The sequence below is a fragment of the Eptesicus fuscus genome, chromosome 7, assembly GCF_027574615.1.
Source record: "Eptesicus fuscus isolate TK198812 chromosome 7, DD_ASM_mEF_20220401, whole genome shotgun sequence".
Classification (NCBI taxonomy): Eukaryota; Metazoa; Chordata; class Mammalia; order Chiroptera; family Vespertilionidae; genus Eptesicus; species Eptesicus fuscus.
Window position 1 is genome coordinate 79,450,661 of NC_072479.1, and position 21,929 is coordinate 79,472,589.

General features: G+C 38.8%; 1 protein-coding gene across 2 annotated transcripts in view; it reads right to left on the reverse strand.

Moving 5' to 3' along the window:
* Window positions 1-21,929, reverse strand: part of PIK3C2G (phosphatidylinositol-4-phosphate 3-kinase catalytic subunit type 2 gamma) — a 262,489-nt gene that overhangs the window by 63,556 nt on the left and 177,004 nt on the right. For both annotated transcript variants that reach the window (XM_054719240.1, XM_008140463.3), the window contains 2 exons: window positions 14,350-14,506; window positions 3,987-4,096 (listed from right to left, as the gene is read on the reverse strand). In XM_054719240.1, the coding sequence (XP_054575215.1) occupies window positions 3,987-4,096; window positions 14,350-14,506 (267 nt within the window). The remainder of the gene's footprint in view (window positions 1-3,986; window positions 4,097-14,349; window positions 14,507-21,929) is intronic.

A 21,929-nucleotide genomic window follows, 5' to 3' on the forward strand; every position in this document is an offset into this window, starting at 1 on the left:
CACCTCACTAAGGCAAGCTATTTATCTTTTTTGAAGATTGGAGTTTTGTTTTGCTTCAGATTACTTTCAATTTCAGCTGAAGAACAAAAGTTATTATACTTACTAAACCACAAAATCTGTGTGGCAGACCAAATGGAATACTGGGAAAACATGCAAAATTTCTTCTCACATTTTTGGAGGAGGAAATGGTTGATGTGAAAAGCATGATCTGTATGTGGGAGGGGAGGTAGGCAGAGAAGCTTATACTTAATGATCCCAGTTTGGGCTGTGAAATAGGTTATCTGTTTCTAAGGACAACTAACCCGAGGTTTGAGATGATTGAACATTCTGAAATACCCCATTTGGACATCATTTTAATGGATGGTTGCCTTTGTTGCCTAGCTCTGGGCCCAGCAGAGATATTAAATGAGAGTATCAATTTGCAGGGACTGAGTCAGGAGAATTCCTTGGTTCTAATCAATAGCATCCAGCTGAAAGGGGAGTAGAAAAAAGCAAGAGAACCAAATAGAAGAGTTGGCAATGATGTGAAAAACCTTTGTGGCCAGCAAAACAATTTTATATTAATTTTTTTCTAAATGCCATTAATTGTGATACAGTTCATTTGAAATTTTTATTGATTTTGTTTTAGAGAGAGAGGAAGGGAGAGGGAAGGAGGGAGTGAGGGAAGAAGAGAGAGAGAGAGAAAGAGAGAGAGAGAGAGACATCAGTCAGATCAATTGGCTGCGTCCTACATGCCCCCGTGGGGATCAGACCCAAAACTTGGGCATGTATTCTGACCAGAATCGAACCTGCAATCTTTTGGTGCACAAGATGATGCCAAATCAAACTAAGCCACACCGGCCAGAGCTGTGATACAGTTCTTAATGCCACACAGAGTAAAGCATCCTTTGAAACTCTTATAATCAGCTTTTAACACAGAATGTGAGTATCCAGTAGTGAGGTAGGATCCTGTATTTTTTCATAACTAGAGTACGCCCTCGGAGAGGCAGGAAAAACCATTTCTTTCTTTCAAGTCTCAAACAGGGTCAAGGATGGCAGCCTCTTAGTGTTAATACTGTAGCCTGGACTAAGACACTCCAGGTAACCACACATATTGTCTCAGATGGCTTAGTCCTCATTCATGACCCAGATCTGTGAGCTTGGCGGTAGTGGGGAGAATGTGATTCCTTGTCTTATTTTTATCTTCTGAATAGTAATATCAGAATAAACAGTGACTTAAAACACGTTTAGTCTATCAGAACAAAAAGGAGAGGAGTTTAAATATACAAGGGCTCTCATAAGTAGGCAGAGTTAATGACACGCCTTGAAGCACCAGGACCGATGCTGGATACATTCCAGAAATTTGTTTCTTTTTTGGTAAATGATGTGCACTTCAAGTTTCTCTGTAACTTTAGAAATCTATGTGTTGTCAGAGAATGCAGCTTGAAATATATTATTTACATAGAAAAGTAAACACCTGTACATAATTTTTAATATTTATTTGTATCTTGTCATTTAAAGCTCCCATTATTGTTTAAAAATTTTTTTAAAAATTGAATTTATTGGGGGTGACATTGGTTCACAGAACCATACACTTTTCAAGTGTACAACTCAATAAAACATCATATGCACACTGCATGGTGAGCACATTGCCCCAAGCAAAGTCTCTTTCCTTCCCTTTTGCCCCCTCCCCACCCACCCAACTTTGCCTAGCTCCACATACTCCCTAACCCTCTTCCCTCTGGCTATTGGCTACCACCACACTATTGTCTATGTCTAGACATAGTGTATGGTCGCCCCTAACTGTCCTCCCTTGCCAGCCTGGTCGGCCCTAACTGCCCTCCCCTGCAGGACCAGTTGCCCCAACTGCCCTCCCCTGCAAGCCTGGTCCCCCCAACTGACCTCCCCTGCAGGCCTGGTCACCCCTAACAGCCCTCCCCTACAGGCCTGGTCCCCTGCAACTGCCCTTCCCTGCAGGCCTGATCACCCACAACTGCCCTCCCCTACTGGCCATCTTGTGGTGGCCACCTTGTGACCATATGGTGGCAGCCATCTTGTGATCACATGGGGAGGCCATCTTGTGCAGGGGTGTGACGGTCAATTTGCACATTACCTCTTTATTATATAGGATATATATATAATATATATGTATATATGTAATGTTTTATATATAATGTTTTATATATAATATTTATATGTAATTAAAGTCTCAGTGCGCGATTGAAATCACGTGGGAGGAGGTGCCCCGCCTCCCGCCGTGTGAGGAGGCACCCTACGGGCCGCCATGGGAGTCAGGCCGGACTGCCGCCATGGGATGCCAGGACCCGCACCTGACTCGGACAGCGCCAGGCTGTTGCAGGAGTCTGGCCGGACTGCTGCAGCTGGTGGCCGGGACCCGCGCCTGACTTTCGCCCCAGGCCCTCCCTACCCCCCTGCTGTGTCCGCTCTGGGGCTGCCTGAGCTGGCACAGCAGCTCCTCCAGCCCCAGGCCCCCATCCCCCCCTCCGGCCCCCCTGCCTTTGTCCACTATGGGCCGCCGGAGCTGCTGCATCAGCTTAGGCAGACCTCCGTCTCTGTCTCCATCTCCGCTCCAGGCCTCACCTGTGAGCACAACCTCCCCTGTTCAGTCATCCTGGCCTAATTTGAATACTACCTCTTTATATATTAAGATGTTTTCCTATTGTAATGTTTTATACACACACACATACACACACACACACACACACACACACACACACATACACACACACATAATACTAGAAGCCCGATGCATGAAATTTGTGCAAGGGGCTCGGCCCTCGATGCCCTGGTTTCATCTGGAAGGTTGTCTGGACAGTTGGTCTGCTGTTCGGTCTAATTAGCATATTAGCTCTTTATTATATAGGATATTTTTGCTTAATCCCTTCACCTTCTTTCATCTAATCCCTGATCCCCTCCTCTTTGTTGAGACCTTAAATGTGAGTTACATATACAAAGCAGGCATGAATGTATATTGAAAAAGGAATCTACTGGGAAGAAGATTAATTTGGTAATAATAGAGTTGGGGTGGATAAACCTTCATAAAGACAATTACATTATAAGGTCATCAAAAGTAGGAGAAGTAGGACATGACAAGTCAAAGACAATAAATGAACAAAGAAATGACATGCCCTAATTTAGATGACTAGATGTCTTTTAAGTTTTCAATGGAGAAAAGTGCTTTATCATAAATTTCTCAAAAGAAGTTTAATTAACAGAACATAATACATAACATCTGAAAGCGAGAAAATTAGCCTGGCAGAAGATATGCAGGAGCTGATACACTGGCTCACTGCCAGGAGGTTATTGGCTTCAGATCTACTTCCCATATTAGTTCAAGTCCTCTTGAATGGAAAGGGGAGGTGAGTGAACTTAGGCAAGCTCACCCATATCTAAGATCCTGCTCTTTACAGATCTGGTGGGTCAGATGAAATGAGGGGATGTGGAAGGACAGGACTCTGGCTGACACAGAAAGCACATTTACATTTTTGCTTTAGTCATGGCCTGAAAGAGCTTTTTTCATCCAATATATAGTTTATTCCCCCTTTTTTTTTAAAATGATAGGAGGTACTATTTGTAAGTTGTAACACTATAATTGCTCTGTTCAAGCAATGATACATCACTCTATTGTCTAAAGATGAAAGTAGTGAGTCCATATCTCATCATTAATCTTTTTCCAAATTGTTTTTCTGGACATAGTTCAAGTGGAACAACCAATTTATTTATGCCAGTCCTTGCTCTTTTTAGTGACCTCTTATTGAGTAATGTGTTAGATAGAGTCTGGTTAGCAAACAGTAGCATGCTACAGAAACTCCAGGGCCTTGTGCTAAACATTCACATTGTTCTTTTCTCCCCCTTGGGAAAGAAGTCACAAGCTAGTTCCAGAAATGACAGCTTCATTCTAATGACTGTTCACCCCAAATTCATCTCAAATGTGAAATGTGTGCATATGCATAAATGCACACTTACGCATTCACAGCTAGCCTTACTTGGTAAAATGACTTGTTGCTTCCAGATCTGTGTCTTGTGGACGAAGATTATTGTACACATATTTCAAGTCTTGGATTCCGCTTAGCTCTGGCAGTCCTGCATGTAGCATCTTGGCAAAACAAACACACAGACAAAACAAAAGCAAAAAAAAAAAAATTCAGAATAAATGTAAATAAAATCTTACTTGGTTAAGTTTGGTTAAGCTTACTACTTGGTTAATTCATCAAATAAACACAAACAACTTTACATAGCAATGCCATTCAGTTTGTACCCATGAATAAGTATAAGTTCCTAATTTTTAACCTCTAGTTAGTAGTAGAAGCAGTAACAATCCTATCTAATAATAGACAAATATGCAAATTGACCATACCTCCGACACACCCACAAGCCACGCCCACAAGCCACGCCCACCATCCAATCAGAGTGAGTATGCATATCAACCCAAACCAAGATGGCTACAGCCATAGAGAGCAAGGTTTCCTAGGTAACAGAGGAAGCCAAGCTTTCTGCCTGCCCTTGCCAGGCCTAAGCCTCCACTCAAGCTACAAAGTTTCAATTATAGAAGGTAAACAAATTCAAACAAATGGCGGCAGAATGGAGCTTGAGAGAGCAGGCCAGGGTTGCTGCCGGCAACAGGGGAAGCAAAGCTTTCCACACACCCTGGCCGGGCCCACCTGCTTAAGGCAACAAAGTTTCAATTATAACCCCAACACAAATGGCTGCGGGCCTCGGATGGAGCCCCAGGCTTGGCTCTGCTCCAGGCTACAAAGTTTCAATTGTAGAAAGAAAATAAATTCCAGATACCAGGGCCTCAGCTTGGGTTGCCAGGGGGTGTGGCCAGCCTGCAAACCACCACAGGCCCCTCGCTCAGGCCGCCCCATGCCCCAAGGGAACCCCCACCTGATCCGGGACACCCTTCAGGGCAAATCAGCTGGCCCCCACCCCTGTACCAGGCCTCTATCCTATCTAATAAAAGAGTACTATGCAGATTGATCATCACTGCAACACACAATATAGCTGCCCCCATGTGGTCAAAGATCCTGCCCCCATGTGGACACAAGATGGCCACCACAAGATGGCCAGCAGGAGAGGGCAGTTGGGAGGCACCCGGCCTGCAAGGGAGGGCAGTTGAGAAGGACCAGACCTGCAAGGGAGGACAGTTGGAGGTGATTAACCCTGCAGGAGAGGGCAGTTAGGGGTAACCAGGCTGGCAGAGGAGGGAAGTTGGGGGCAAACAGGCTGGCAGCAGAGTGGTTAGGGGGTGATCAGGCTGGCAGGCAGAAGCGGTTAGGGGCAATCAGGAAGGCAGGCAGGCAAGCAGTTGGGAGCCAGCAGTCCTGGATTGTGAGAGGGATGTCCGACTGTCTGTTTAGGCCCGATCCCGGGCAGTCGGACATCCTTCGAGGGGTCCCAGATTAGAGAGGGTACAGGCTGGGCTGAGGGACAACCCCCCTCCATGCATGAATTTCGTGCACCGGGCCTCTAGTAACAATAATAAAAATCAATAAAATTGTCAAAGTGCTTGCAGATTAATAATTTAACTTTATCATAAACCATTGAAGTAAACATGATAGTATTATTTATCACTACTTAGCTTCTTGTAGAAGAGGCATGTTCAGCATGGTACAGTAGAAATAATAAGACGTCTAATGGCAGAAATGCTGGACCCACCATTTAAAATCTGAATGATCTTGAGAAAGTGATTCTTGAGAATGATCTTAACCTCTTTAAACCTTCATTTTCTCATTTTAAAAGTATATATAAATATACCCAACATATTCTAGGAGAATCAAAGAGCTAATGAATAAAAAAGAGATTTAACCCTAGCTGGTTTGGCTCAGTGGATAAAGCATCAGCCTGCAGACCAAAGGGTCCCAGGTTCGATTCCAGTCAAGGGCACGTACCTAGGTTGCAGACTCCTTCCCAGCCAGGGCCCTGGTTGGGGCTTGTGCAGGAGGCATCCAATTGATTCTCTGTCTTTCCCTCTCTCTTCCATTTTCCCTAAAAATCAATTAAAAAATATCCTGGGGCAAGGATTAATGTTATGGTAATACTAGAGGCCCAGTGCAAGAAATTCATGCAGGGGAAGGGGGGTTCCTCAGCCTGGCCTGCACCCTCTCCAATCTGGAACCCCTCGGGGGATGTCCGACTTACAATCCAGGACCGCTGGCTCCTAACCACTTGCCTGCCTGACTGCCTGATTGCCCCTAACCCCTCTGCCTGCCTGCCTGATTGCCCCTAACCACTCTGCCTGCCTGACAGCCTCATCGCCCCTACCTTGCCCCCCTGCCAGCCTGATCACCCCTACCATGCCCCCCTGCCGGCCTCATTGTCCCTAACTGCCCCCTTACTGGCCTGATCACCCCTACCTTGCTCCCCTGCTGGTTTGACCACCCTTAAATGCCTCTGCCTCAGCCACCAGCCTAAGCCACAGTCTGGCCTCCCTCTGCTGGAGGCGACCTGGCCGATCAGGGGAAGGCACTGGCCCCATCACCCCACTGCTGCTACCATAGCGGCCACCATGGCTGCCTGAGCTTCGGGCCAGCCCTCGCAGTGGCAGCTGCCATCCGTGGCTTGCCTGAGCCTTGGGCCAGCCCTGGGCAGTGGCAGGTAGCCGCCATCCACGGCTTGCCTGAGCCTCAGGCAGCTGCTGTGGCTTTGTCCGGAAGGATGTCCAGATGGTCGTCCGGAAGACGTCCACCCTAATTAGCATATTACCCTTTTATTAGTATAGATATAGAAATGTTTAAAAATGTTTTAAAAATGTCTAAAAATGTTAAAAAGGTTTGAATTAACATTCTTGAAACTTAAAGTGTGATATTAAGGACACATTCCCCACTGCCCTGAAGTGTGTGTACTCCATAGATAAGGACTTGAACTTCAATTACTGATTTAGAAGTGACTTGCTAAGTTAACCATATGTGTGAGTGATGCACTCTCCCTAGATAACCACATGTAGCCCCTCGCCCTGTTTGAGATTAACATGTGTGCATTGACGTCATTCACTGATAGCCACCTGAACTGCTGTGGGTACGAAACAGGCTTTAAAAATGGGTCCTGACCAGCCAACAGTGCTCGCCTGTCGAGACAGCCACAAAAGCAAATCCTTTTGTCAGTCTGGCAAGCGGCGCCGCCCCACACTCCTCTCCCTGCCAGATGACAGAAGAATGGCTAGCACCTCCCGATCAAGAAGAGACCGAGCTCTTGGGTGAGAAACGCCAGCCCCCTGCATGCCAGACCGGACCAGGCCAGCTGCCAGACCCCAGAGGACAGCGCCACCGGGATCCCATCAAGCCTGTACCGGCAGCCTCAGGAACTTTTGTGAGTAATAAAGTGCTGTGTGATTTGCAACCGCATATGTTTCATGTGGTGTAATTCCTCCGGCAGTTAGTTAAATCATTCTGCGTACGCTTAAAACTGAAATTAAAGCTTCTGGTCTTTTCTGTCCTAGGCCTGCCCTTGGTCCTGCTTGCGTAGAGCAGCCTCTTTGCTAGCAACTACTTGGATGTCTCAACACCTGCACGGTTAAAGTTTATCTCAAGGGATGCCTTAGATAAACACCCCAGATCCTTTCCTGGGATCTACTTGGGACAATTAACAACAACAACAAAAGCTTTATACATTATACATTGTTACAAAAGTATATCACAGTGCCTGTTTTAAAGAAGAAAAACTTAATTCCCCCCCAAACCATAATTGAAGTGTCCAGGTCAAATGGCTGTAAACACACAGAGTGTGAAACCCATCACTCTGGTTCTTATTTTTTGTTCTTCCACGACTCTATGCCTCAGGCTACCAGAACATAATTTTCTCTAGTTAAGTGGTAATTGCATTTATTAAAGATTATTAAAGCACTGAAATAATCAAAGGCATAATTGTACAAAGGCTCAGGCATTTTTCTGCCAACCTTTAGAAAAGGTTGTTTTACTTTGTTTATGTTATAGAGTAGACTGAAGGGATAATATTCTCTAGAGTCATAGGCAAAACTCTTTGAGAAAAAAAAAATAGATCTTTGTGAAATAAATGTGAACTTTGCAAAAAAATAAAAATAGAAAAGAGGAATGATGTCATCAGTATCTCTATGATTAAGATGAGAAATTATTTCCTGCTCTGGAATAGAGACACTTTTACAGTTGTGGGAGGTTAAGAGCAATGCTGTTAATCCTAAAAATAAAGGGAACAGCATGTATAGATGTGCAGAGGAGAGCAAGATATCTTCCATTTGTTCACAGAAAGAAATCCATTATAGCTTTCTGGAAGAGAGGGTTGTCCTGGGGGTGAGTGACAAGAGATTGGGCTGAAAAGGCAAGCAGGGTAGGATGTTTTAGCAATATAAACGATTTTGTGCTTTACCCTAAAGGCAAGAGATAGCTCTTTTACTGTTTTTACATGGGCAATAAAATACTTGAATTGTATTTTGGAGAGATCATTGTTGTTATTTTTGAAAAATAGATTTAGTGAGGCCAAATAAGAAGCTGGATTAGGAGATTGTTTAGGCATGAAGAGAAGTTATTGGATTTTAAATATAAGTAGAATTGAGAAAACTGGGTGATTGATTGGATATATTTGAAGGGCTGAATGAGGCCTAAACCATATAGCACTAAATACAGATTTGGGAGTCAGTAGCATGTATATAATAGTTGGAACCATGAAAATGGATTAGGTGGTCCTGCAAAGTTGTCAATGCCTCTTCTCATGGATGATCAAACATCTCAAGTTCATTATTAAATTTGAACAAATTCTCTTCTCCTATAAACTCTTCCTCCTCTTCCTGTTTTATATCTCCATTTTTACTCTTACCACTGTCCAACTAACAAGAAATTCATATTTGCTTTGATTCCTTTTTCCTCCCAATTTCCAGTGTCAATCACTTAATTCTATAAAAACTGCCTCAACAGTCTCTTGCATTCATCTGCTTTTCCATTGCAATTATTGCCCTAGTTCAGCTCCTCATCTTCATTTGCTTAGATGACTTGAATAGCCTTTTTCTAGTTCGTCAACCCCTCTCTCTAATTACATAACTTGCCAGTTATATATCTGAAATCTAAGCTAGATGATGGTATTCCCTCATCAAAAACAAAGAAACTTCCAGGTTCTCTGGTGTTTATATATTAAAGTCCAAAATACATTTCTTGTTTTAAATGTCTTACGTAATCTCACTGTGATCTGTCACTTCAACCTTCTTGTCCACATAGCTCTTCATCTGTATTACAAATGGTACACTTGATTTCTTCCTTTTCCAACACATGTTATGCCCATGCTCTTTAAGCCTTCACATGTACTTATATTTTTATCTCAGCCAGAATTCCTTTCCTCTTCCTCCTTGTCTATTGAAATTCTTTCTAAAGGCTCACATAAATGCTTCTTCATCCTTGAAGTCCCATAGATCCTCTTGATAAGATTTAATTACTGATTTCTTGGTACTGCAGTCATATCTTAGTCCCACCTCTTTCACAGTACTTATGGCTGCCAAGATTTTACTATATTTTGTTCATGTATATGTTTTTCATATTGGATTTTAAGTTCTTTGAGAACAAGGACTGGATTTTTATTTTGTGTTGAATCGTCTATGGCTAGCATGCTGCTTTGTAAATAGTTAGAATTTAATGAATGTCCGTGAAATAATGAATGCATGTATAAGTTAATGAATGAATAAAAAATACCTGATCCTGTTAGCATTGAAAACCTACAAGAAGTCCAACATTTGACTACTAAGCTTAAAATAACCCATAGGGAGATATATTCTCATAAGCAACAAGAGTATAGATTAGGCTTTATCTTATCAGTTCTGTACTTTGAGTTCTAGAGACATCTGTGTACTTATTGAGGCAATTTCTCCCCCTTATCACACTGTGATTGTCCATTTGCTAAGAAAATACTTCTTTCCTAGATCTGAATTGCTTTCTAGTTTCCATAGATACCGTGAATTCACACCTGCTTGCTTAGGACTCTGTCAAACATTTCCTTGGGAAGTAGACCCTATGCTTACTCCTTCTTCTGCCAATACACACACACACACACACACACACACACACACACACACACACACACACAGTCCACATGAGTGTGAACTGCAGCCAGTTTAAAATCAGAACCCCAGCTCTCTCCTTGTCATGTAGCTGATTAAAGGTAGCAAGTGATGATTTCGGCTTTGTTAATGGTCTCCATTCCTTAGAGAGGAGGCTTCAAGTGCTGTGAATCTGTACACCTGAGTAAGGATTGCCTCCGACCTGAGCCCATTTAGCCACGTCTGTTCTCTGACCCTCAGAATGTAGTTCAAGTGTCTCCTAGCATAGATTACAAAGGTGATGACTTCAATTGCAACTGTAGGAAAGGGAAAGGGTGGCTAGTGCAAGTAATGCACAGATAAGTTCCTTTTTAAAGGATAGGGTCATTAAAAAATTTTCTACTTCTGTTCTCCTACTAAATCCACATCTATTTTGATAGTGGTGCTTCAGGAAGCCAGCAGTCTTACCACCACAAAGAGAAGTCGGAAAGATTTCCGCTGGGAAATATCTGATGTAATAATGGGTGTGAAAAACATCTTAAAATGGGTGAATGGTCCCTATGTTCTTTGGGAACCTTCCTTAATAGCTGGTATTGATTTTTTAATGAGAGGAAAGCTGATGAAATACAGGATTTTATGTTAGTGAGTTCAGCCAGCAACACTCTTGAGTCTCCTGCAGATGTGCTTTTAAGCAAGATGGGAATTTCACGGATTATTCCCGCTCCCCCACCCCCGATTTTCCCTGGAGTAAATATGTAGGACTGTGGATGTCTGGAAACATGCTGCTTCCTACCGAGTATGAGCCGTTAACTCTATACTGGACTTACCACATGCTTGTGTTCATGGTTCTGGCTATTGATCATTCATGGAAGGTGAATTTATGACTCATATCAAGTATTTCTCAAATTATATCTGTGTCATGGTGTGGTACATTGAGTTGTTTTTAGAGAAGTTTACACATCAAGAGTCAGTTTGAGAGAGAATTGAGGGAACTGTAGATTACCCACATAGGTAGAAAAGAATCTTTCATAAATTTAAATTTAGTTTTTATTATAAGAAGCTATAGTACAGCAAGTGTGGTCCTGAAACCTTTACTAATGCTTTGAGTATCTACAGAATGCCATGTGAAACCTGAAAAGAAGAAAATTGAGAGGTAACTGACCAGAAGCAGAGGGAATAACACCCTGTTGTTTTACACACACACACACACACACACACACACACACACACACATTTGTTCATTGGTCTAATTGGTTCACATTGCCTCTGATCTCTGTTTCAATTTCTGTGACAGCCTAAATCTAAGTTTATATGCTTAATCTGAATTAGTATTTTTCACTGCCAAATTTTCTTCCTTAGCTCCAAAGTCAAGACTTGAGTAATTAAAACATAGAGATTTTCTTGGATATATTATATACCAGAAACCAACATTTGATTTTAATAGTATATTATGAGAATTTCTAAAATACTTGGTTAAAATAACATACATCTACATTTTTTTAAATGAAATTACATTACATTAACTCTATAATTTAATGATTATTTAATGTATTATGACTCATGCTAGCAATTTTCTTTTTAGGTAGGCAGAAAAGCTTACTAAATAAGAGAAAAAAGTTCACTGATAGTTTTCTGAATCAATTTTTTTCAAAAAGCCATTCTTTCACATTAGTATGCTTACTTATTACCATTCAGCATAAATTTAGTGTCTCCTGAGAAACAGCATAAACTATATTTGTACTTTTCTGCTTTGGGTTTAATTTTGAAACGTCTTTGGTTCAAGTAGTAGTTAGTATGCTACTTACTCTTGTATGTAGTTATTTACAGCATTATAGACATTTAGAAATGTTGGATACCTCAGTTACTGTGTACATGAACTTTATCTTCCTTATTAAATTGAAAATTTAAAGTCTAATGGGTTTCATATGATAATGTATCCTCCCCAATTTCTGGCATATAGTAAGTACTCAAGAGCTCATGGATTCATGAGTTAGAGACTGTCAGAGCCCAAGTAGATATTAGAGTAGATCCTACCTGAATATTTTTTATGTATGTAGAGTCAAGGTTACAGACTCAGTCCTTGTATAATTTCCTTTGTGGTATAAACACAGATTATGAACCATAAGGCATCTCATGATTGCAATATGGCCTAATAGAATTAGGACATAAAATACAAATCTACCCCTATGAGTCACTGATTACTATTGGAAAGCCAACTTGAACATTCTGGAAATGGACAGAACCTTATATATCCAATTTACACACGAAGGAATCAACATCTGTTTGTAGGGCTACATGTTTATAATATTTTTAGAAATTTTCATTTTTCAAGACACAAAAGAGAAGTAAGGCACATATGTTATTTTAAAGCTAAAACAAGGATCGAAAGAAAATATTCATTACAACAAGGTCAACATTTATTTAGTATTACCTAACAACTTTTCTGCAGTGATGGGAATGTTTTATAGCTGTGCTGTTCAATGTGGTACTACTAACCATGAGTGTCCACTGGAGTACTATTGAGCACTTGAAATATGGCTAGTGAGCCTAAGGAGCTGAATTTAAAATTTATTCAATACAAATTAAGTTTAAAAAGCATGTGACTAGAAGATACTGTATTGGATAGTACCCTTATAGATTAACAAGGCTCTAGTATAATAAATTAACTGAACCCTATTATATAGCAGATGCTGCGCTATTGCTTTATATTAATTATCTATTAGAGTTATTATGAAATGTAATCAATTAATACACATAAAGATCTTAGCATGGTGTTCATGCAAAGCATTTGCTATTAGGTGTGCATTCATCAATCCTACATCTAAAAGGTAGATGCTATTATCTGCATTAATAGATGGAGAAACAAAGTCTTACCAGAGTTAAATAATATACTCCAAGGAATGTAGCCAGTAAAATGCCAAACTAGGATTCAAACCCAGGAAGACCTGGTTACCAAGTTTTTGCTTTTAATAACATCAAGTATAATTATTGTCAACGGAAGCCTCTAAACCAGTTTTTGTTTTAATATGTTTTTTAAAATTGATTTTAAAGAGAGAGGAAGAGAGAGGGATAGAGAGATAGAAACATCAATGAGAAACCTTGATTGGCTGCCTCCTGCATGCCCGCAACTGGAGATGGAGCCAGCAACCTGGGCGTGTGCCCCATATGGGAATCAAACTGGTGAACTCCTGGTTCATGGGTCCACAGTCAAACACTGAGCCACACCAGCTGGACTAAACCAGTTATCTATATAATAAAAGCCTAAGCGACCATTATGGTGGAATAACCAGAATGACCAGTCGCTATGATGCACGCTGACCACGAGGGGGCAGATGCTCAATGCAGGAGCTGCCCCCTGGTGGTCAGTGTGGTCCCACAGGGGGAGCACTGCTCAGCCAGAAGCCGGGCTCATGGCTGGCAAGGGCAGCGGGTTGGTGGCAGGAGCATCTTCCACCTCTGCGGCAGCACTAAGGAGCAGCGAGCAGGAGGGCAGTAAGGAGCGAGGGGTTCCAGACTGCAAGAGGGCACAGGCCAGGTTGAGAGACCCCCCTCTCCAGTGCACGAATTTCGTGCACCGGGCATCTATTTTTTGATAATCTTATTGACTCCAAACATCATACTGATTTCCAAAGGTGTATTTCTCTTACAGTTTGCTGTAATTACTAGTGTGTATGTATGTGACCAAATGAATCACTACATTCCTTTCTAAGAAGATATTTCTAACAGACTCTCCCCTCTCACCCTGCATATATGATCATCATCTCTTTGTATTAGTGGAATGAAACATTAATTTTTCCCCTTTGGTCAGCAGAGAGCATATAGGATCATGACTCAGCAGGCCCAATATATACTACTAAATGTAGCATGTTCTAGTTGAATTGCTAGCAAGTCACCCCACATTTTTGACCCTCACTTTCTAATCTGGAAAATAGGCTAGTGATCAAAGACAGTGATTAGGAGAGAGCCAGGAAAAATCCTTGCCTCGTTTACATCATTGGGTTGCCGTAATGTGTGAATGTGATAGTTTTTAAAAGCACTTTTGAAAAAAATCTGAAAACAATACAACTGATACAATATTCTAAATTACTGTCCTTGATCTTTAATAAAAATATACTGAGATAACCCCTGATTATATCAACATTATTGAATAGAAATGTTTGCAACAATAACTTCGAACTAATGTAATGACTTATTAAGAAATGTGTTCATAAGCTATACAATGGTACTTTTAGTTTGTTCATTTCTTTCTGTTTTGAATAACTCTTTGGGGAACTCCAAGCTATTAGCAAAAATGGACTGTCCAAAGATAGGCATAAATGAAGCTTATTATTTTTGTTATTCCACAAGGGACTTACCATTTCTAGCAGGTTCAAGAGTAGTTGACTGTGCCTTCTGACAATATTATAAGCTCGACAGCAAAGCTCCACAAAATCTTGGAAATGCTGTGGGTTTTTCCCACCCTCTGTAATAAAGTATTCCATCTCTGATGTAAAAATAAAAGGGGCTCGGTCCCTATAAATCAAAAACAATAGCAACCTTAAGCAGGAGGAGAAATGGTTTGTAGGATTAAATTAGGCAGTTACAACAACTTATTTCCATTAATTTTTTGTTGTTATTTTCTCTCTATTCTAATGGATGAACCTCATTCATTGTGGGACAACTGGAGAAACTTGCTAATTATAGACTTTGGATAATATAGCTGGCCTGCAACAGAGAGGGAAGGACAAGTTATTTTACAATGTCAACCTATATTGTCTGGAATGTTTAATTCCAAGTTATATGCGATGAGAATTAAAAATTAATTTTTATAAATTAAAAATTAATGTAAGGACAAATTAATAATGAAGGTGATTTTACAGAAAATATATTTACTACTACATTTTAAAATGATCAAAAAGATCATATGTTTTTTTTTTCTTTGAAGATATGCTGACCCTTTAGGAAAAAGTTTCAGGTAAAAGTTGAGATATGTAATGACAAGTTCTTTCAGTAGGCAGTCTGAAAAAAGCAGATGTTATTAATTCACTATCATATGCTTAGTAAGGAAGAAAAGACGTAGCTATATTTCATTTCACACTAGGCCCAAAAAATTACTTATCAGAAAGGAGGAAGTATAAGAGGACCATGTTGGTATGTAAGTAATATCGCCCCCTATAGTCCCATGGTTGGAAAAAAAAGTAAACAAAGGACCAGAGAGATGGTTCCCTTATTTTTTGTCTTTTTTTTTTTTTTTTCCATGTTATTTTAGACACAAAGAGACCTGAGATGAAGGGTTAGCACTTCTAATAGAAACTAGCAAAGGAAAGATTGGAAACCTCTCTGTGATTAAGCCTCACTCACTGAATAAGAAAAATACAAAAAAGTTTTGATGCTGATTTGGCCTAAGGGTTATTGAAGGGAAGTTTTGAAATAATTTTAAGAGTCTTAAAATTACAACTTCCTGAATTATTTTTTGCTTTTCTCTTCAATAGAGAAAAATGTTTCACCAAATTGATTTTTCTTGGAAAGTTCTTATAGTTATGTTCAAATTTGTGTGATAACACATTTCCTTCTTTCGTGGCAACCAGCATTATAAATCAGACGAAGAAACACCATAGTGCAAGTCAAATACAAAAGAAATATCCAAATTAGAGAAATGTACACTAATAATAATAATGAAGAACATAATTTTAGTTGTGTTTAAATATTATAATCTAGTAAATTTTCAGTGTACTCAACAATATAAATCTTGCATCTTTCCTATATGATTTACATGGCTAACTTCTTTATAAAAATATTTTTATTGATTTCAGAGAGAAAGGGAGAGGAAGAGAGAGACAGAAACATCAATGATGAGAAAGAATCATCCATCAGCTGCCTCCTGTATGCCGCCCACTGAGAATCGAGTCTGTAAACCGGGCATGTGCCCTGACCAGGAATCAAATCCTGGTTCATAGGTTAATGCTCAACCATGCTACATGGCTAACTTCTGAGCAATTTTTAAAATAACAAAATTAGACTAAAGTTTTTCTATAAATAGAAAGAAGCCTCACAGGTGAAACAAAACCCTATCCCATTTCTACAGGCTATAGGAGTCATAGCTGGTATTTGGTTTATCAATCCACTCCAATGCGAACCTAATCCCAGATTGCAGAATCTGTGTACTAGAGCCCATATCTCAAGTTTAAGCAATACTTATAAATCTGAGAAATACATTGGCTGTGGCAAGATGGAAAATTGGAAACTATTTGATCTCTTACAGTCTATACCATTATTGAATTCTGAATCATATGTTGAAAATCTCTCATTTATAGTTGTGCAAATACACCGAAAACGTTTTGTTGTGACTATACTACATTTGTCCAGATTACTATTTTAACCATTACTTGCCCAAGACCCACCTGTTCCTGCTTCTATACCTTTTACCTTCTACCTGTTTTGTTTCCTACTTCTAGGAAACATTTTATATATTTCCAATATTAGTGAGAAATGAGTAGTAGTTTTAAAATACACGTTTGGGGGAAATTTAAGAATATTTCTATTACAAATACTACTTATTAAGGAGGCAAATAAATTTATATGGGAAATATCAGGACAATTAATAATTAGTTGTTTGTTATTACTGATGCATAAACTTACCTTTTAACCATACTGTAGATATAATCTCTTTATATAAAGTCATGAGAATACCAAAATTATTATCATTAAGAATTTTACATTTGTTAAAGGTAAGAAAAAAATTAAAAGAGAGCAAGCAATTGTGCCTGCCTTTTCACACATAACGGTGTATATTGCCAACGGATGAGAAAATGGCTCTGCTACTTTAACACTTGGGCTCAGGTTTTGAATGCCTGTCACAGTACAATCATCTTACAACATATTTGATTATAGTTGCTAAAGATTTGAATTTATTATATATCATGGCCATAAATTCACTATGTCATCTGGAACTAACTAAAGAAGCAGCCATTTTGTGCCAATGCTGGAGAGAAAATAGGATGTGTTAGAATTATTGAAAAATGGGAATATCAGTCTCCTACATGACATCTTCCCAAGGGTCGTACGAACTACTGCCCAATAGTCTGGACAAGTACTAACAACTAAGTTAGTTCTTGATTTGTGAATTAGAGAAAATCACAGTAATTACTTCAAAGAGTTCCTCTGAGGATTAATGAAACTAATGCATTTCAAGTAATTATGATGACTTAAGTGGTATTTTTGACTATTTCTTTTAGAACCTGGTTCCCCACCCTGGATGATACAGCACCATACTAAGGAGAACTTTCTTTCACCTCTCCCAGTGATAACCCACAGCAATTTGAGAAGAGCTACATGTTTCAATATTGGTGATATGGAGAGTGGCCTGGAAAGAACTCTATCAAGGATTCGTGACAGTAGAATCAGTCTTCTGGGCTCTGTGAACATACTTATCTCTCCCTTTTATAAGACAGTTCATCTAGCATTTACTTGAGTAACTAATAAAGTCCGTAAATGGATGTACACAAATTTTAGTCCCAGGTTTGAAAGATTTGAGTGTTTGAATATGCGTTCATACCCAGAACCAAAATGGGACTCAGTAATGAGGTACATTTTATTACTGAAATTACTATTTATTTCTTTTATTTTCTTTTTTTTAAAATATATTTTATTGATTTTTTACAGAGAGGAAGAGAGAGGGATAGAGAGTTAGAAACATCGATGAGAGAGAAACATCGATCAGCTGCCTCTTGCACACCCCCTACTGGGAATGTGCCTGCAACCAAGGTACATGCCCTTGACCGGAATCGAACTTGGGACCCTTGAGTCCGCAGGCCGACGCCCTATCCACTGAGCCAAACCGGTTTCGGCTCTATTTCTTAAAATTCAAATATTATTGTCCCCTGGAAATATCATAGTAATATTAAACTATCTTATTTTAAAATTTCTAAAACTTGCAGACTCTCATCATAGTGGTTGGTGAAATTAGAGCACAAATAATGACTACGGAGTACTTTGAGAAATGTTTAAGTATACACTTTTCCTGATGTCACAAATGACCTACATTTCAGAGAGCACATTTTGCTGTCCAACACAAGTCTTCTTTTTAATATCCATGAGTTAATTGAGAAGGCAATTTGGAATCTCCATTGGATAGGATAGAAACTTTTATAATTAGACAACACAGGAAGCCTCATAGGTGCAATATAATGAGAACACAAAGGTTCATGTACTATTACAGAAAGAACTTGTGACACTGTGAGATCTCCAAGCTCTTGGCAATTATTAATTGAAGAAATCCTCACAAATAATATCTTATATCTAAAACATGTTTTTCTCCCAAAGTCCAGCATCTTTTATAAATGCACTGTGAGTCCTAAGTTAGACTCTGGGAGGTCACTCATCATTAACTACTCAGTAACTTTAGATCATGCTATGAGTTTCTTGTAGCCTCAGATATGCCATCTCCCTTATTTGAAAAAGGGAATTAGAACAGCTACTTCTTCAAAATTATTAGTCCTACTTTCCTAAATCTGATATTTTGGGTGTTAGTTTATAGTAGATCAGGATTTTATGAGGACAGGAAGAGACTGGTCAGCTCCTCCAAATTATCAATGATTTTCCCCCTTGAGCTTGAATTTAAGGGAAAATGTACAGTTATGCTTTCAATGGAATTTCAGCAACTGTTTGGAATAGAAGTTAACATGGATATGAAGAAAGAATTATCAAAGCTATAATGCTTGGGTGAAATTGGATTGTGGTATCACACTTTAGGTTCTAGGATGAAGGTAAAAATCAAGAATAATCCCAAGTTACTTCTGAAACATTTAAATCACCCACAAATTTACCATGTGCATGATCAATATTTATGTATCAAACTTGAAATGGACATTTTATCTCTTACTAAGTTTAACACCATGAGTTTTCCCCCTGGCATAGGATCAGGTACTCTTTCTTCAGTTGAACACCAGATGAAGTTCTTATACTAGGCTCATGCTCAGAAGCCATTTGCAGTCTTTCTTTAATCACTAGATTTAGACTCAGGGCTATGAAATGCTAATATTGACAGGCACATTTTATCTTAGATCAACTCAGGAGTCAGCACTTGAGCCTTCCATTTTAAGCAAACTTTGTTCACAATGGGGCATAGGCAAGAAGGCAGAGTCCTTACACTACTATCTAAATTGTTCTCTCCCTCCCTCTATCATTTCTTTCATTTTATTTCCTTTTTCTCACAAAACTTTCTTCCTTTCTCAATCATCCCCCACTCTCTTCATCTGAAAACCTACAAGTCTCCCTTTGAATAAAATTTATTTTTTTTAAACTAGAGAAACTGTTGGTTTTATTTGTTTAGTTTTGGTTTTTTATTTCTAATGAGAAGGGGCAAATAGATACAAAGAAAATTACTCAAGAGAAACCAGGTGATAAAACATAGTGGAATAATGAGATGAAGTAGAACAGGATGAAATAACAGGAAGAAAATGAAAATGACAACCTTTATTTCTTGAAATAGTCTATGTGAGAGTGCTTTGAAAACCCAAAGCACTATTCAAATGCTAGGTGTAGTTTGCCTAGAACTGACTTTGTGATTAGCAAAGCCTTTGTGATACTTATAGTATGCCATTTAAAAAAAAATATCTCATTGTTGTAGAAAAAATATAACATAAAATTTACCATCTTAACCATTTGTAAGTGTATAGTTCAGTGGTATCAAATATTCATAATGTTGTACAACCATTACTGCCAGCCATCTCCATCTTTTCGTCTTATAAAACTGAAACTCTATACTCAATGAACAATAACTCCCCATTTTTCTCTCCTCCTAACTCCTGGCCTCCACCATTTAACTTTCTGTCTCTATGATTCTGACTACTCTAAGTAGCCTCTATAAGTGAAAGCATGCAGTATTTGTCTTTTTTGTGACTGAACTTATTTTGTTTAGCATAATGTCCTTAAGGTTTATCCATGTTGTAGTAGGTGTTAGAATTTTCTTCTTTTAAGGCTGAATAATATCCTGTTGTATGTATATAATTCATGCTGCTTACTCATTCATCTGTTGTTGGACACTTGGATTGCTTCTACATTTTAGTTATTGTGAATAATGATGCCAAGAACATGGATTTATAAATACTGTTTTAATCCTTGCTTTTAACTCTTTGGGATGTATACGCAGAAGTGAAATTGTTGGAACATATGGTAATTCTATTTTTATTTTTTTAAGGAATAGAGATACCATTTTCCAGTGCAGCAGTATCATTTTATATTCCCACTAACATTGCACAAGGGTTTCAATATATCTACATCCTTGCTGACACTTGTTTCCTGTTTTTTGATAGTAGCCATCCTCATAGTATGAGGTAGTGTGTCTCAAAATTTGAGTCTTAACCCCCAGACTCCAAAATGTAGAGTGGCTACTATGTAAAAATCCCTTGGTAAGTTTCCAGTTATAAAATAGAATATGTCAAGTTATTAATAATTTTATCTTTAGAAAAATTATACTTTTTCAGGTCAAAAGAAATAAAGTTTATGGCATTTTCGTAGTGATCAACCAAGATGGAGCCTCTGTTAAGTGTCAGGTGCTAGCTAGGTGCTTAAGATACAAAGATGCATTTAAGACACTCACAGTTGAAGAGTTATTAGAAGGTGTATGTTTCTTCTAGAAAATTTAGATGAGGCCTTCTTTGAGTAAAAAGAATTGCAATGTTTCTTATTAAACAATTATGTGAATAACAAACCAGTAAGACTCATAGAATTTCTTTTTTTTTTCCATTGATTTTTTTAGGGAGAGTGGAAGAGAGAGGGAAAGACAGAGAGAAACACCGATGTGAGAGAAACACATCGATTGGCTGCCTCCTGCACAAGCCCTGACCAGGGCCTGGGCCAGAGAGGAACCTGCAACCGAGATCAAACCCAGGACCCTTTGGTCTACAGGCCGACGCTCTATCCACTGAGACAAACTGACTAAGGCCGACTCATAGAATTTCAGAGAAAACTAAGGTAGTAATGAAAGCATGTGGAAGATCATTAATACCTGTATAGCACTTGGATTACTATGAATATTGCACCAAACCAGGATGATTGGAGCAAGACAAAAGTTAACATTTTAATCTGCTAAAGGAGTTTTTCAAAGATGGTTTTAAATGGAGAATATTTAAAATATAAACATTTTAATACTCAAATTAGAAATCATCAAAAATCTTTAAATCAGTGGTAATTAACTATTGAAGATAATGTCAAAATGATCATAGATACTTGAAAAGAATATAACCCATGTTGTAAGAAAACAGCTATACAATATTTAGACCATCCTGGCTAGAAATAATTTAACAAGAAAAGAACAGAGTTTGCATTTTATTTTGTTGAGTTCTGGAATGATTTTTTCATATGTTTTAAATGGATTGATGTGTGGTGGTATATATTTAATAACTAGCTCACTTTTTTATAGAAAAAAAGCTACGATTTGTAACATTTGCCAATTTTCATCGTGTATACATTCCCACTATGGCTGATTTTAGTCTACCAATCTGATGTCATTGAATGTGGAGTTGAGAAGTAATAGACACAACAGGCTCTTGGAAGCTGGTCCAGCACATCTCTGCTTATGTCTAAAGTTATTTCTGAAGTCAAGGATGATTTGGTGAAATATGTTACAATCTAACTAAACCTGACAGATAGTGTGCAATCGAGTTTGTCAGTCAACAAGCCTCAAAGTCAGAGAACTTAAAGGACTAATAGTTCAATTTTTGACTTTCAAAGCACATACTTTCTAAAGGGAGTGGGCTATAAGGGGTCAATGGGAGAAAAAAAGGGACATATGTAATGCTTTCATCAATAAAGATTTTTCAAAAGCACCACAAATATATTTTGATAATTTAAAATGAAAGAAACAATTGTCACCTAGAGATGCATTCTCTTTTCTTGTCACTTCATTTGGAATACTTAATTATAATTAATTACAATAAATATCTATAGACCCCTC